We start from the raw sequence: 16752 nt of genomic DNA on the forward strand, positions 1-16752 counted from the left end.
CGTTCCCGCTTCAGCCCACGCCGCGGTAAGAGCGGGACGGGAGGCGGAGGCGGCCCGGCGGAGGGGCAGGGGACGGGGAGAAGCTCAGCACCTGCGGTGACATCCAGGGGCTCCCTCCCGGCGCGGCCAAAGCCCCCGGGACGCGCCCCTGGTGTGCTCCCGGGACCCCCAGCTGCCCCAGCGCCCCTCGGAGGGGGCAGCGCAGCTGGGCGGCGGGAAACAAAATATATCCCTCCCGGGCAGTGTGGGGTGTCCCTCGCCTTCCCGTGGCCGCAGCGCGCTGTTTAACCTCTGTGCGTTTGTAAACTTGTTGGCTGCATCGTTTGTTTTTACAGGTTTTAAGGCCTTCCAAGCTCCTCTCGGGGAGGATGGAGCTGAGCGGTTGCCCCGCGGTGTTAGCCGTGTTCTGGGGGGGTCCTGCTTTTTGAGAAGATGCTGTTAGAAACTATTAGAGCTGACAGCTCGCTGTACTTGAGTGAAAACAAACAGCAGAGTAAAGCTGTAAGAAAGCAGCTTACTTCTGTCCTGAACCACTGAGGGAGCCGGTGCTGAGCAGTGCCGGTTACCTGCATGCACAACCGGCCAGCCCTCGGTACAGGACCGCATCTGCCTACAATTAAGGACAAGTTTTTTGTACCAAAACCGCACCGCTGCTGCCGCGGGTCTGGGGTACTTCTGCATGTCACTTGTTTATCTCCAAGGCTACCCTGCATTTCACAGGAGTGGGCCCTGCTCTGGTAGCCTCTAAGTACCAAGGCCAGGTGCATCAGGCCCGACGGGGCAGTCAGCAAGTGGCTAATTGCAAATCACAGCCTCCAGCCCTGGCAGGCCCAGGACAGGACCGCAGCGAGCACGGGGCCGATCAGGACCCGCAACTCATGAGGACCATCAGCTCCAAACTCCGGGCAGGAGCCGGGGCTCATCCTCCAGACCACAAATTCCTCCATTTCTGTTAAACACTTAAATTGCAGAGTGCCTCTCCCATAACTAACGTGGGCACCGCAGAGCAGTGATTACCCCAAACCAGCTAATTCTTCAAGCAGGGCAATTATTGATCTCCAGAGAAGTGCGCTTCGCATATCATTTTTAATCACTTTTTGTGCTGTGCAAGGAGAAATTAGCTGAGGCAGGAAGAGGGAGAGCTGCTGGGATGGCTGGGGGAGAAGAGGCTGCTGCCTTTGCCTGCCACCCTCGGGAAACTTTTTTCCATCCCAGTAGAAGTTACAGCCTGGGAAACAGCACTGTGCTAATGGCAGTGAAGACAAATTGACTCCATAGCTCAGCTATAAAGGGAAAATACTACGTTCCTCTGTCCTCTCAGCTGCACTGAGACCGTGTCATCTGATACGTGTTTGTCCCATATAGGATTTGGAAGAGAGGGGACCCACTCTCTGCCCCTCACCCCAAATAACCCAAACCCTTTGCACTTGCAGGCTGTGCATGGCTGCTTCCAGGGTCACAAACAAGCCAGGGGACTTTTATTAAATACCCACCAGGTAACACACAGAAAGGACTATGTCCAGAGCCAACCTCTCAAGCTGCTTTTTCTGTCCCCTAGAGAGGCTTACGCAGCACCCATTCCCCACAGAAATTACAGAAACCTCCTCTCTGTCCCGAGTGAAACTGGAAATCCCAGAAGCACAGCGAGTCCCTCCACTCCTTGCTCCATCTTTAGGCTTCTTCCACCAGTTTAGAGAGGATTTCTGCTCCCTCTGAGGTAATCACAACGGTATGTTCAAACTGCGCTGATCTGAAATGCACATTTAGGAGTTATTAGGGGGCAAACGCATCCACCACGCCTGTAAAACTCACCCGTGTTTTTTTTTTTCCGGCTGTCGGTGATCAGTTCCACGGCTTAGGAAAGACCAAAAATAAAATCAGGCACCTTTTATTGTCTACAGAAATTGCAGTCCATTTATCCTCCAGAATCTTAAATTCGGGGGATCCTTCCATTATTATTGGCTCTGCAACAAGAAAAACAAAATGTATTCTCAAGTTAGTCGCACTCCCGTGCGGACTGTGAAGCAAACAAGAAAGGGGGGGTGTCCCAGCAGGTAGCTCCCCTCCCGCACAGACCCTGTCCTCCCTGGGCCGGCACTCTCTCGCAACGCTAAAACATGAACTAAAGAGGAAGACGAAATACCAAGGTAGGAAGTTGCCCATTCCTCTTTTGTAAAAGCGGGGAATTTTAATCAAGCTTTAATTAAGACCCCGTGGATAATAACCAACGCACCAACCACACTTACAAACAGCAGATAGTTTTAAATATTTGAATTTTTTAAACAGGCTTAAAATGTTCATTAAATCAGCAAAACAACAATTTTCTTATTTCCTGCTAATTGCCGCGCCATTTAGCCACACAGTGAGAAAGAGGGCTTTTCCCCCACCAGCTCTCCATGATTGGTATTTAGCGCGTTCAGGCTGCGGGGCGAGGCTCTGACTGGTTATCGGCGCTGCGGTCCCCAAACCCAAACAGCAGCTCTGGCAGGCAGCAAATGACATGAGAGCCACCAGACAGCTCGCTGGTAAGCCACGGCTTCGGGGACACAGTCGCATCCTTCTCATCCTCCACAGCCCAAGGGTGCCGGCCGAGTCTCCGCCTTGCCAACAATATGCGTCAAATATGTCATTTAATAAGATTTATAATAAACATTTCGTTTTCTGAATCGGATCGTTTGGAAGCTATTTCACCCAATTGGTTCCTTCGTGCGTTTTTTTTAAAGGATATTTTAATTTGCTTCCTAAGGGGTCAGTGTCGCCGACATCCCATATCTGCATGGATATTTCTGTCCCCCAATAAAGAAATGGCAGGGATCTGGGCTGCTCTGTGTGCGCTTTTTTAAAGAAAACCATAGCAGAGGGTTACTAACCTATTGTGAACGCCATTCCCTCTTCCATTAACAAATCACTGTCATTGGCTACAAAAGAAAATAAAAACGCGTTTATGGCTGTTGGGGCTTTTTTTGGGGCTTTTTTTTTTTAGTAAGCGCAACCAGCACTTGGCTTGAACCCCTTTTTGGCTCGCAGGGACCGTGCACGCCCGTCCCCGCTATGAACCGGAGCACCCGCCGAAAGCGATCCCACCCCGGCCGCAGCGGGGCCGCCCCGACGGCGGCTCCTTCCAGGCCGGCTCCGGGGCCTTCAGCGTTTCAGCGGAGATTTTTCCTTGCCCCGCGACAAACTTTGCCGGCGCGGTTCGGGCGCGGGCGGGACGCGGGGCTGCGGGGACGCGGCACACGGCGGCTGCCGCCCGGGGCGGGGCGGGGCGGGGCGGGGGAGGCGGCCCGCGGGGCCCGGCTGCCCCGACGGCTCCGCTAAACCAGCGATTTGTCCTGAGACAAATCCGAGAGCGACGCCGGCGACTCTCAGAGAGCGAGGCCGGGGCTGCCCGCAGGCTCTCCAGCGCGGAAAGCCCCCCCCCCCCCGAGCATCCCTCCCGGGACCGGCAGCGTGGTGGGTGCGGGGGGCTCTGCTCGTTGTACCCCCTGCCCCCGGAGCCACTTCATCGCCGGCGGCGGGGGGAGGCAGGTCCGGCCGGCGGGGGCCGCTTACCGTGGTGCCACACCTCGGGGTGCCCGTGGAAGTACGACCCGATGCCGTGGCCGACGAAGGAGGGGCAGACTTGGAAGCCGCCGCGCCGCGCCACGGAGCTGCGGGGGCAAAGGAGACACCGTGAGGGAGCATGCCCCGACCACCACCTCCGCTAGCCGGCCCTGGCCCTGGCCCCTGCCACCGCACTGGTACCGGCAGCAGCATCACCCGGCTCCTGCAAGCTCCCACTCCCACCCCAGTGCTGGGTCACCGTTTTGTGCCCGCTCCGAAAGACAGCAGTCATCAGAGCTAGCACCAGCGAGCCATTGTTAGGTTTCAGAGTTAACACACCTGCCAGCGGAGGCTGGTCGCTCCTGTGCCAGCCCTGCTATCTGAGCAAGATGACAGTATGTCATCTCCCTGTCTGATGGAGGGTAGTCTTTTCCATGAGCTCACTGGGAGCTCATTTTAACGTGGGACAGCTAAATGGCAGCCAAGTCACGCAGCTGAGGCCCTGGCACACCACCAAACCACAGGCTCCATTGAGTCCTCCCCACGTCCAAGAGCCCATGCTGGGCCGCATACCCACTGCCTGCACCAGGTTTTCTGCAGGAGAAGAGGGTTGTGCTGCAGCAAGGAGAGTTAAGAGCTCTACCACTTCCCTCTCGGAATACTGCAAACGTTCAGGACCAAAATGCATCGCAACTCCAGCAAATCTGTTCACGCTAATTAACAACGTATTTCTGATGAACCCATCACCACCGTAGCAAAAGCAAATCATAACAATTACGGCATTTCAGTTCTGCCTCGGAGATCTGTCCTGTCCTTCATGGCCTGCCTCAGGGAGGAGCATTTCAGAGAGCTGCCTGCAGGAACACGTCCCAGCACCGATCCCTACCCATGTTGGGAAAGTAAAGTCCTATCCCGATCCCTAAAAACTGGAGGACCTGGAGAACTGTGGGCTGTTCTCTGGCTGCTGGGCCACACCATGCCCGCAGGCTTCACTCTCAGGCTCTGCCCTCACTCAAGCAGTGGTGGAGGCAGTGGTGGAGGGGGTGACTTGAGGCAGCTCAGCCAGGAAGGCTGCCCACATCTGAAACAGAAATGTGTGTGGAGATTTGGGGGGACCTGGAGGTGGATTTCAAGTGACAAGGAAGCTACCCCTGTCCCTGCATATCATCCCCATGCTATTTCTAAAAGCAAACGGGAGCAACACAGGAGGGCACTCAGCCTGAAAGGATTTCGCCTACAACATTAAAAGCTTCACTTGTTTGTTTTAAATCAAGGTAGGCACTTAAAAACTTCGGGTTTGCCTATATTTACACCCTAACAAATGCTTTCTCAGAGTTTGACTACAGGTGGAAAAGCGGAAAAGTTAAGAAACTCAAATAAAGGTGTAAGCTCTCAGAGAAATTAAAGCATGTTAAACCCCATAGAGAGGCTCTTATTCAGGTGCAAAGTGGCCTCAGCTTGCTGTATGCAGTAATCCCTTTGCACACCAGGCTCTACAGACCCTGCAGTGCTGGCTCCAGTGCCCGTAGGTCACCGTCCCACAATTTAATGCCACTGCAATTGAGGGACACGGTGCTCCACCACAGTGAAACGGCAATGAGAGAGCTGGGTTAATGGTTAATAATGCTGCAGTGCTCAGACCTTAAGAGCACGTTTTAACAGGATTTGTATATTAGCTTTTACCCACCCATCGCCCCGATACAAAGACTCATCACATTTCTTTCATTAACTCTGGAGAAGAATGGAAATTTCAAGTTTAGCTGCCCCCAAACTCCTAAGTACTGGCAAAGAAGGTTACCGATAGGGCTAGAAGTTGGGCTTCATTTGCTCGTATTCAAAGTGCAGGTTTTTACCTTATACATCATTTATGTGGAAAAAAAATCATGAAGGTTTATGCAGCGAAAAGTCCTACTAGCAATGGAAAAGACCTTCTCCCATGCTTTTCTATCACATCATCCATGTCTGGGTCAGACACTTGGCCCACTGGCTACGACGATGCTGAAGGCCAAGGAAGAAGCATGGGGAACGGTGGGAAGTTAGAAAGCCAGATTACTCAAACATACACAAAATGAAACAAAGATCTCTGGTGACCAAGCCCAGAGTAATGCAGAAAATGATTCCCATATGGGTGAAGCAATTCTCTGAAGAGAGATGGGAGAAGCCGTCCGTGCAACATGTGATAAGCTTTTCTTTCACCTACTTCTGCAAATCTTTTTGCAACAGCCTGAACAATCCCACCGACTATTCGGCTTTGCTGATGTCCTTACACAGTATCCCTGCCCACTGAAAGAGCACAGTCATTTTTTGAAATGTTTTGTATTATTACAGGATTTTCACCCCCAAAAAATCCATTTTCTGTAGCAAGACAGAAAGCTATTCTTCCGAGCACCAGGGCCACATACTCTCCTGTGGGCAGGGGAAGCTCTTGCCCCAGCACTCGGCCGGTGCCGAGGAGGGTGGCAGTGGCAGCAGCAGCTGCGTGCTGGGCATGAGCGCCAGGGCACACAGAAGGCAGTGTTAAGACAGTATCCCGTTCTCACGCGGTGAAAGAAGTGGTTCTCGTGCATTTCAATGGTGAATTCTGCCACTTTCTTGCCAAACAGCTTGAAAACAACTCTGTTGGCATCAGTACCTCAGTGGTTACTGTCTGTGATCAAAATAGGGGATCTTGGAGCTCACAGGGCTTTGACATCTGCACTGACAGACGCCCATGCCCCCCCTCCTAACCACTTAATAGTGTCTACATACAGAGCTTAGGTATTCTTTACAGAAAATGTAATGTGGCCAATGAACCTGAAGTGACACAGAGAAAACCTGTGGAGAAAATAAGCTGCAGGTATGAAACTCAGCCACGTTCAATCTAGTTTTAGTATTTGCATGCGCTTCAGAAGCACTTTATGGGGAATTTCACTCCACAACGACTAGCTTTACTTTGGAGTATTTTAAAAAATCCTAGTGAGCCCTTACATCCTTGTGAAGTTATAGTAAAACACCCAGCTTTCATAAAAAACCAAAGCTACTAACCCCAGCTACAACTTGCAAAGGCAATCCCGTAAATGCACATGTACACGTTGGCTGTAAATGCTGGCAGGGAGGACTTTGAAACAGCTCTGAGAAGAGTGAATTGAACTGTTGATCTCGGTCAGCCTCTCTGGCCTCCAGGACTCCCAGGCTGTGGAATCTGGTTTAAAAAATTGGGATGTCATGGAGTGGAGCATTTTTGCCCAAGTTTGCCATTTGCTGCTGACAACAGCTCAAGATTTTGGTCTTGCTGTCTCATTGCCCAGCTCAGGATCTGTCAGTGGTGGCCTTTCTTTCCAGCCTTCCCTGGAAGGCAACCTGACAAGATTGCAGCCCCAGCTCCATGCGCTGCTCCTTGCAGACAGGCAGCCTAAGATCAGGCAGCCAGAGGATCGCAAGTGGGAAAGCAGTGAAAGCGGGAGGCAGGAGTCGGCACAGCTGAGCCGGGCTGCCTGGCATCTGCCGTGGGAAAGGCGAGCTGCACCCCTGGGTGGATGTGCCAGTCTGCCAGTTCCCTCGGCCACGAGGCTTCCCCCAGCCGAATCACTTCCAGAGCAAAGGCTGGGGCAGCAGACCCACGCTGCACTGACAGCATCAAGAAAGAAAAAAAAGATTCTTCAGAATAATCATTGTTAAAAATATCCATTGACAACATTTATCACCACACATTTTATTCTTTGAGCCATGTTGCGTGCTTGGGCAGAGGTGAATTGGGCAGGATTAAAAGCATAATCATTTAATGAGCCCAGTACTTGATTTTACGTTTTGCTGCCATGTGTTACAGCCCAGTGGCTGCGGAGTCAAGAGTACCTGCAGTGCTGCTCCTCTTTTGCTGATGGCAAAGCCAGGCAAAGCGTCTGGCATCAGGATGGACCAGCAGCGGCCCAGCTGGTAAAGGAACATCACAGAGGGCCAGGCTGTCCACCTAAACCCATAGGCAGAGCCTCTGGCATGGTGGTATCACGCTTCTGAGAGCGGACAGAGACAGGAGAGTTGGGTGTCACTTCCCTCCTGAGCATCCTCTTCGCATGTTGCCAGACAGCAGCTAATTCTCTGAAAGGAGGGATAAGTGTGGAGACATGCATTGCCGTCCTGCCAGGAGCCCAACAGGGAACATGCCACGGAGCAGCAACAGGCGGGACCAACTCTCTACAAATATCTCCCGATACTCTGGAGCCTCCCCTGAAAGGAGTTCTTGGGTGAATGGGACAAATCTCTCCTGCTAAGAAGCAGAAAAGTAGGTTGAAAGAATTTCCTTAGGGGGCTGGCCCTGTGCAGAGAGCCTCTAGGATCGTCTACGGGATAACGGGCATCCTAGCTCCAGAGGAAAAAACATCCATTCAGTCTTAGGACTGGAACTGCTATTTTTTTTTGGGGGGGAGAACCCACCCCAAAACCTGCATTTTATTTTCTTTTTACCAAATTTTGTCACTTTTCCCTCAAGGCAAGTCTGGCCCAGTATTCTAAGCCCTCACCAAAGAAACAAAGTGAAACAAATCCCATTTCAGCATTGATAGCAACTGCCTCTCCAGGCTCTTGGTGGCACAAGGGAAGACAAGACGGCACAGACCGCTTTGCTACCCAGGCTGAACATCCCGGTGAGCTGATTCCCAGCGAGGGAGGCTTCCCCTGCAGTGCCAGCTTCTCTCCCTAGGGATGCAACTCCAGCAACAACAGTCTTGCAGAGCAGCATGACATGAGTGGCTGAAGTTGCTAAACAAACCTCTCTTGCACTTCTGGGCAGTGAACACGCTTGGGAAACCCCTGAAAGCAGTAACAGACCTATGATAATTGTTTTCCTACTTAGGGATCCATATGAATGATTTTTTTTTTTTTTTTTAACATCAGAAGCAATCACGTTTTTCTTAGACACATTGTTAGCAAAATGACCAGTGAATGGCATGTTTGCTTTTTTAAAAAAAATTCTTGAAAACAGCATCAGCCTAAACTAGATTTGCTCGTGATAAAAATATTAATTTTGAATGGTACCATATTATCGAATTTGAGAAATTACAAAATTATACTGGGAAAACATTAAAGTATTTTTCTCTTAAATAGTAAACCTAGACTGAGGGAATGCACAAGTTCAGGGATTCCCTATAATGACAATAAATGTTGAGGTATAATTAGTAATATTTTTGAAAGCCAACAATTGTTTTTTGAAAGAAAGGTACATTTTAGTTTCAAACCGGAACACAAATTACTGTATTTTTCTTACAATAGTGCTGAACTTTTATTTGAGGTTCTCTGTTTCTGAAAGCAGACATGATGGACTGAAATAAAAGATAATTTATTGCAATGCTTACTTTCAAGTGCAGAGAGAAGCAGTGTAATTGTAATTTACAGTAGCTGTCAAGGAAAATCTATCACAGATGACATTAAAATGACTTATTTTGCCTGAGCCACTTATTGTTTAAATGTGCATAATCTGATAGAAACAGATTTTTTTAAAAATCTGCTTTATATTGTTCTAAATGAATATCAAAACATATACTTATGAGTTAAACATTTTAAACCATTTATTAATACTTTCATCACTCCTATTTTTTCCTAGGAGTTGGAAATTGGTTTATTTAACAGTATCACATTTATGTTTTTTAGCTCTCTACACTCACAACACTTCCACGTACCTAAACTCACTGTCTAAAAAGTAGATTTCAAACTAGGTTTGTTTCTGTCTGAAAGAGAAAGGTCAGAAACGGTAGAAGAAAATGGAACATAGGGCCCAATTCTGTTTCCACTGGCGCCAACCAACAGTTTTGCTACCACCTTCAGTAAGGACAGGTTAGCAAAGACTCACATTTTTCTAAGCAAAGTAACTCATGAATCCATGCAATCTTTTATTCGCAATTGTAGCTGATGGGAGAAGGAACTGCTATCCAAGAAATACTCAGTGTCAGCCATTGAGCTTCCATAACAAAGACTATGTTAGAATACTGAATGCAAACTTACCTCTGCGATATAACTATTCCCAAACCTATTGTAGAAAGGAAACATTCTGATTATTTGTGCCTAAGATACATTCTGCATATCACTTGAGCACCTTTATAGAAAATATTGATGACAGAAACCTAGACACATTTCCATTCTGATGGGCCTAAATGTTTTCAGCTTGTAGGCGCTTGTTCTCAGGTATTTGTGATATCTAACTCTCCTGAAACTTAAGGTTTTGATATATGTATTATGTACGTATGTCTGTCTGCATGCAGATGTCCAATGACAAATAACCAGAAACACACAGCTTCACCAAACCAAGGCGATCTTTCAGCAGAGGCAGTGTTAAAGTAGTTCTAAACAAATCAGCACATTCAAATCATCTACACGATAAAATCTGGAGAAATAAAGTTAATGACCTGCTATTTCATATGTAGTTTTGAACACCTACTAGCTTTGATTAATCTGCTTTTCAAAGGGGGCGCTGACTATATATTTACACTTTGCAAGTAAACTGACCTCTGTACCAACACAGCAAAAATCCAATGTCACATTCAATTCTGTTCTTTTTCTTCTTCTTCTTTTTTTTTTTTTTTTTTTTTTTTAATACAGCTAGAATTAATGTAGTGAATCTGTAATGAAATGCATTATCCTGCATGGAGATTTATCAGATTTTCCAACTGAATGCCATGCTTTGCTAGCACTAGCTGGAGTTCACCTGCATGTTGGTGTGGCGTGTGGCTCTTTTTTGTAAAGAGTTAAGTTGAACACAAAAAAAGGGAACAAAGGTCAGCACCCAGCCGCCACTTGAATGTGAGATTTTTCTTTTTATTCCCCTTGATGTATACTAGGCTCTGTGTTATTAGTCTTAATGATGGAAAATTGTAGTGTTGATACAAATCTTTTTTTCAAAGTAGTAGGCGGGAGCTCCATTTGTTAGTAAGTTTTTTTGTGACTAAAAGCCACGGACAGTACATTTATGTAGCAGTAAAAGGCCTAGATGCTCTTTCCATAGCAGAGCTAATTATTCCTACTGTGACCTTACTGATCTACCCTGTTCCTAGTACATCTCATCTGCACGCCTGTTCCTCTGTGTAGATGGTGTCAGAGAATATGAAAAACCCTATAATGAAACCATTTTCATGATGGAGAAAGGCTACTGGAGTTGCACTTGCTACAAAGAGGCTCAATTATATGAGTAATTGTGATAATTTTCTACATTCATAGCCTTCAATGGGGAAAAAAGAATGAGAGCCACAAAGGAAAATTACTTTAACAAGAAAGTACAGAGAGTAAAAATGGAAGAAGAGACAAAAAGGGGGAAAAAAATAACCAGAAAAAAAGTTTAAAAAATAGATCTGGAGGGAGGAATAGCAAGACAGGGAGAACAACAGAAATGCTCAAAAAGCCTATGTGCAGCTGTGTTGCACAATTAAATTGAATTTTTTTTCTGCAGTTGATGAATGTGACTACTGCAAATGTGCCTCTGTAGTTAGCTATCATTTGTTGTTCCGTGACAGGAAAAGGATAATTACCTCTCAGAGAGAATCAAAGGCTGACATGCCCTTTAGACACAGCCATGAATGCAGAGCTCGATAGAATGCTTGAATAAGAATCCAGTGTTCTGTGCCCCCTTCTACTCAAGAATAAATTTTGTTAAAATGCAAGAGCACCACCAGTAAATTTGTTGAACCCTAGGTGTTCAAAAATATGAGGTGCATCTATCGACTCATCCCATTTGCAAAAATAAAACTACATTTTGAATTCACTTCTATTATATTCATGGACAGTAAGATAGTGAGATATGCATTAAATTTCTTTTCCCAGTAGGGGTCTGATTCAACATTTCCTATGAAAGAACAGAAAGACACTATCCTTTTTCTCCAGGCTAGTTAGCCTATAATTTAAAACTGTCAAAAACACAATTTTATACAAAGTCTTCAATAAAAGCTTCTCAGATATAACCCAAAGAGGTTTTACTAAAGTTTGATTCAGCCTCTGTTACAATATTTTTAAAGCTATAAATACATCTAACTGATATTTTGCCGTTCTCTTTTTTCCTTAAAGTATTTGAAGATTTACAAAGAAAAAAAGGCAGCATCCTTTCAAGGTGACTAAGCCTTGCAGCTTTTAAGTAATCAGAATGTATTCAATAGCATGTTGGGACCATTAATAGTCCAGTGAAGTATTGCTTAATGAAATGTATATGATATGTGTCTATTTTTTTTGGCAAACATTTTAAAATAATCCATAGGTACCTTCAAAAAACTAAGCCGTATTTTTATTCAAAACCGCCAGCAGAAGAGTCACGACTGCATTTATGTGAAGGCTAGAAGAAATGCAAAATAGGGAAAAATCTCTGAATGTGAGCTCTTTTTTCCCTGTGACGTTAGCATGCACTGCTCTTTGTAAGATCAGAAGCTCTCGAGTTAAATATTTTTGTACTTTTTAAACAAACAGACTTATTTATGTTGACTAATTCCTTTGTAACATTCGTTATTGCTATACAATGAAAACAATGGTTTCTAACCTTCTTACATCCTTAGACAGATGTGGTGTAGTTTCACACACAAATAAAAATTAAACAAAAACCCACCGCAAATTACATCTGTTAATTTAAATCTATGTTATGAATATCTTCAACTCTTTCTACAGTTATCTTTGCTGACCCTAGTGTAATTCACTTTAAAAAAAAAATCTCCCTTACCCAAGGAACAACATTATAGCTTGGCAGTTCACATACTGATATCAGACTGAAATGATGGTTTTGAATCATAAAACATGTCATCAGCTTTATACCAAACCACCAATAACCTTTGTCCCGCTTGCCAGCCCTCCCTTTACTTGTCAATATAAGGCTTACCTGATTGTGTTTCCAATTACAGAGAAGGGAGCCCCTGGTCTGCAAGCTGCAATTGCTTCATCTCTACATTTCCTGGCAACCTCCACTAACTTTTGACCAGATTTATCCACAGTGCCCACCAAAAAGGTTTCAGAAGTGTCACCATGGTAGCCATTGTAATACACCTAAACATATGCAGAAATGTAAAGACATTTTCTCGTTTTGCATCCAGAAACAGATCATCTCCTTAATTAAATCCATTCTTTCTAAGATCAAGCCACATATTGCAACAGATGGACCATGGGTAAGCTGTATTTGTGAGAACGAGACCAGAAAAGCAAAACATTGCAGAGAAAAAAACCCAAACGGTGTGAAAGATTTCAAGGTGCGCAAGGGTTGACAATTAAAAATTCAAGAAATGCAAAAGTTGTGCATCTCTGTCCAGCAGTGCGTCAGACGATGACATTGCTCAACCACAAGACATGAGGCTAGCTGGGCTGTATGCGAGAAGGCGGGTGGGGGCCGTGCGTGGGCTGACGGGGGCCTTGGGGGCCCTCGGGTGCCCACCTGTCCCAGCTCTTGGGGCCGGCGACCTGCTTGCGCCCCGCAGGGGTAGGGCATCGAGCCCCAGTGCTGGCCATGGGTGCTGGGAGACCCGTCCCTCTGCAGCCAGCACCCCCGGTGGGGCTTCGAGGTGACGCTGTGAGAGCTGGGCGAGAGGCACGTGCTGCTGCCAACATCCAGAGGGAGCCCCACGGAAAGCATGGGCCAAATCCAACGCCCGCCGTTGCACATTTTCTTTAATCTCATTTTTAAACTACAATGTGGCATTAACATTGGATTTTACTTCTGATTTCCAGAGACGAATTTTGAAAGAGAATAAATGTACCGTTCTGGCACCGCAAAGTTTCATGTGCTTAAAATGTAGCACCCTGTTGAATTAACTATGTACTGTCTTTTTTTTTTTTTTTTTTTGGACATTTCATAGGTTTTAAACCTCAGCTCTCCAGAAGTTCTCTGTCGGGCACAGGAAACCCTGGACCTGCACTATGCAGCTCTGCAACGCCCCATTAAAATGGGGTTTGGAGCTCTGCAGTACGGCAGGCAGGCACATAATTGTAAGGCCAAGCCAAATTTCCCTACAGAAAGACAAACTGTAATGGTGCACAGTTTTGATCTCATAAACCATTTTTCTCCCTCCAAACAGTGGGCAACTATCCTTCTAGGACTAACAACTCACAAAACTCAAAGCACTTAACTTTTGCCACTTGGCGAGCTATTTGTGAAAGACAGACTCGCATTCCTTTTGGTTGATTCCAAACTAAAAAAAAAAAAAAAAAAAAATTGGCTACAGACAGGTTTGTGTTCAGGCCGAGATGTGAAGAAAATGCAGGCACTTAGGAGCAAGGGGTGTTTTAAAGAAAGGTGAGCGCCAGAAAGGGCCCAACCGTGTTGCCACCGCTCCGGTGGAGAGCAGCTGCGATCCTCTGCTCTACACCTTCCTCTGCCAGTCCAGACTGCCACTGAATCTTTTTTTTTTAATGTAATGCCCATTAGGCAGGTTTTAATCTAGCTAGGTCATATTTAAACTGAACTAGTTCATTTTTAGCTCTAGCAAGTACAACACACAAACCCCCAGCATTAAACATCATCATCCTGGAAAAGCAAATACAGTTTTAAAACATAGGAGAGCTTAATAATAATAATAATAATAATAATAATAATAATAATATTTACTGCAGCCCATCAACTGCGATTACATATTTTTGACGTTAATAAGCTACAACCACAGCAACTGTAACACATTAATTTCTTAAAAGTCAATGAAAGAACCAAGTTGTAAGAAACATAACCTGGTAATGGCAGGCTGAAAATTGCACTATGCTGAGGATTCAGTGATGGATAATGCTATTGTTTCTACAGTAAAATACATTTTAAAGGCTATGCGATTCAAGCCAATAAAATCTGTATTTCATCTATGAAATTCTACCATCTTAATTGTGCAAAAATGGATTTTTTTCTTCAAATAATTTGTACATAGCATGAAGAGTTTACACTTAATAACCAGAATATTATTTAATCATTTTATAGAACCTGTACATAATTATAAACAATTTGTTGTGCAATATTGACTTTGATTTACTTTACAAACATCCCTGTTTTGCTCATTAAAAATAAGGTAAAAGATCAGTTAGCAACGCTGAAAAGTAATATTTTTTCCTCAGCTGTTTTGGAACTGAGCAATTATCAAACACAGCACAGTTCAGTTTTAAATGATAAAAAAATCTTACAAAGATAATCAGCAATTCCCATCCTTGCAGGAATCTTCACATTCACAGAAACATCAAGATTTATTTTATTTTATGAGGGTAAACAGAAAACAAATAAAAATATGTCTTCAAAAAGACCAGTAACATTTAGTCAGACATTATTTGTAAAGCAGAGTGGACAAGATATGCACACCACGTTAATATAAAAATGTTTCATTTAGTTTATCATGGAAAGTATCTGTGATATGAATCTACACTTTTTTTTAATCTAAGGTGTCATTATTATCCTGACAGATAAAAAAAAAAAAAAAGAGAACCTTAATGAGATACAAAGAAATCGATGTTAAATCCTTAGGTGTTGCAAACTCATTTAGTCTAATAAAATGAGTAAAGCTACACCAGTTCACCAAAGTAAAAACGTAGGCCAAAAATATACTTTAAAAATGATAGATCACACTGTGTAAACCTGATAGTCAGAATTCTACAATTAGAAAGTATGGATAGGGGGAAGAATTTAGAAAGACTAAAAAACCAAACCAAACCCAGTTCTGGATCACATATGAGTATACCATGGGAGAAAGGTCATTGACCCTAATTTTAATTAAAAAAATATTTTAGAAAGCTTGAATCTCGTGCTCAGAGGTAGGTCTGCTGATTTCTTCACTTCTGCCAGTATGAAATTTGGGCCCATGGAAAATAGTATCAAGTTACCAAGAGTTTCTTTAATGATTAAAAAAGCTTGTTTTTATGAGACGTTACTCCCTTGTATGTGACATATTATTGCAAAATAACACTGGGATTCAAAAGATGCCTGTGTTCTTATTAGAAATAAGCGGCATTTTGGGAAAATAAAAACATGCACAGTAAAAAGAAAAAAAGCTTCTGCAAGAGACAAATAATTTTTTTTTCATAAATGAAACGAGAATTAGGTTTCCAGTTTCCGTACTTTCTTGCTCCTAAGAAAATCCAGCCAGTGTTTATTTAAATAGCTATAATTGACCATTCTCTGGAAATATTAAGTCACGGTTATATCACACTATTTCTGTTTCTGCGCAAAAGGTTCAGGGCTTTTATACCAGAAATGGAACACAACACTACCTTTGGGGATTTTAATAAATGTAGGGAACACTGCTAGCAAAAGAGTTGCTGTCCAAATAGACTGACATACACAGGCCAATGTAGCCTCTAATGACAGAGTAAGATAATGACAGGCCCCACTCAAAATCAGCAGGAAGAGGAAGATCAATCTTGGCAGAGTGAAGGAAAAATGCTGGCTTTCTTCATGTTAGCTCATCTCATACATATCTATCTTCAGCTGCTGCCCAGTACTGTGGTGCTCTGCATTAACTACACAGTGGATCAATAACAATTACACCTTCTCAAAAACATGACACATAGCAGGATTGGGTTGACATTTCACTTAGGCCAACATTGATCTCAGTGCATCTGATTCCAGTCCTAAATTCAAGTCAGGCTGGGTCTAGCTGGAGTAAACACACAGTTAAAAACAAAAAAGGAAACCAGCTGCTTGTGCCTTGGCTCAGAAGTAAACAGCACATCCATCTGTGCATCCCCCATCTCCAATCCACTATTCTTCCTGTTGCTACTAGTGATTCTAAAGTTGATCAAAGACTATTTTTTATATGAATTACTCACCGTGACATCAATGTTGATAATATCTCCATCCTGAAGAGGTCGACTGAAACATAAACAGGAAAAAAAAAATAGTAATGGTGACAGACAGTTCCCAACAAAGGGAATATAAGAATAAACACCTAATCACACATACATAAAAAATCAGGGGGTAGATATTTTGTGATGGAGGAAGGCAGAGGCAAACAGAATAACCATTTTTAATGTTCAACTCTCACTACTTAGAGAACAAGTGTAGCTGAATGTAAAGTAATGAGAAACAACTACCAGAAAAACATATCAACACCTGAAAAATCTACCATTATATTTATTCTTTTTCTCTCACTAGGGTTCATATTTTACTTTGTGAGTAGCTGAATGTATTGCAAATAAAAAAAAAAACCCACATAAATTCAAATATATTTATTCCTTACCCTATACTTATTTTGCTGGAGGGGAAAAAAAAAAAAATCAGACTGTACTGTTTTTTTTTTTCCACACACTAAACTA

The 16752-nt window shown here is 44.3% G+C and overlaps 1 protein-coding gene across 3 annotated transcripts in view; it reads right to left on the reverse strand.

Moving 5' to 3' along the window:
- Positions 1-606: 606 nt before the first annotated feature.
- Positions 607-16752, reverse strand: part of METAP1D (methionyl aminopeptidase type 1D, mitochondrial) — a 51506-nt gene continuing 35360 nt past the window's right edge. The window contains exons 5-10 of one of the 3 annotated variants that reach the window (XM_075512138.1): positions 16267-16309; positions 12362-12525; positions 3553-3650; positions 2871-2918; positions 1886-1964; positions 607-1750 (exon numbers count right to left, since the gene is read on the reverse strand). In XM_075512138.1, the coding sequence (XP_075368253.1) occupies positions 1672-1750; positions 1886-1964; positions 2871-2918; positions 3553-3650; positions 12362-12525; positions 16267-16309 (511 nt within the window). In that variant the 3' untranslated portion in view covers positions 607-1671. Of the gene's footprint in view, positions 1751-1885; positions 1965-2870; positions 2919-3552; positions 3651-7232; positions 7618-7959; positions 8329-12361; positions 12526-16266; positions 16310-16752 lie in introns of those variants that run through there. The other 2 variants (XM_075512140.1, XM_075512139.1) reach the window with 2 other exon arrangements.

Source organism: Mycteria americana, chromosome 9 (assembly GCF_035582795.1).
Source record: "Mycteria americana isolate JAX WOST 10 ecotype Jacksonville Zoo and Gardens chromosome 9, USCA_MyAme_1.0, whole genome shotgun sequence".
In the NCBI taxonomy this organism is placed as follows: Eukaryota; Metazoa; Chordata; class Aves; order Ciconiiformes; family Ciconiidae; genus Mycteria; species Mycteria americana.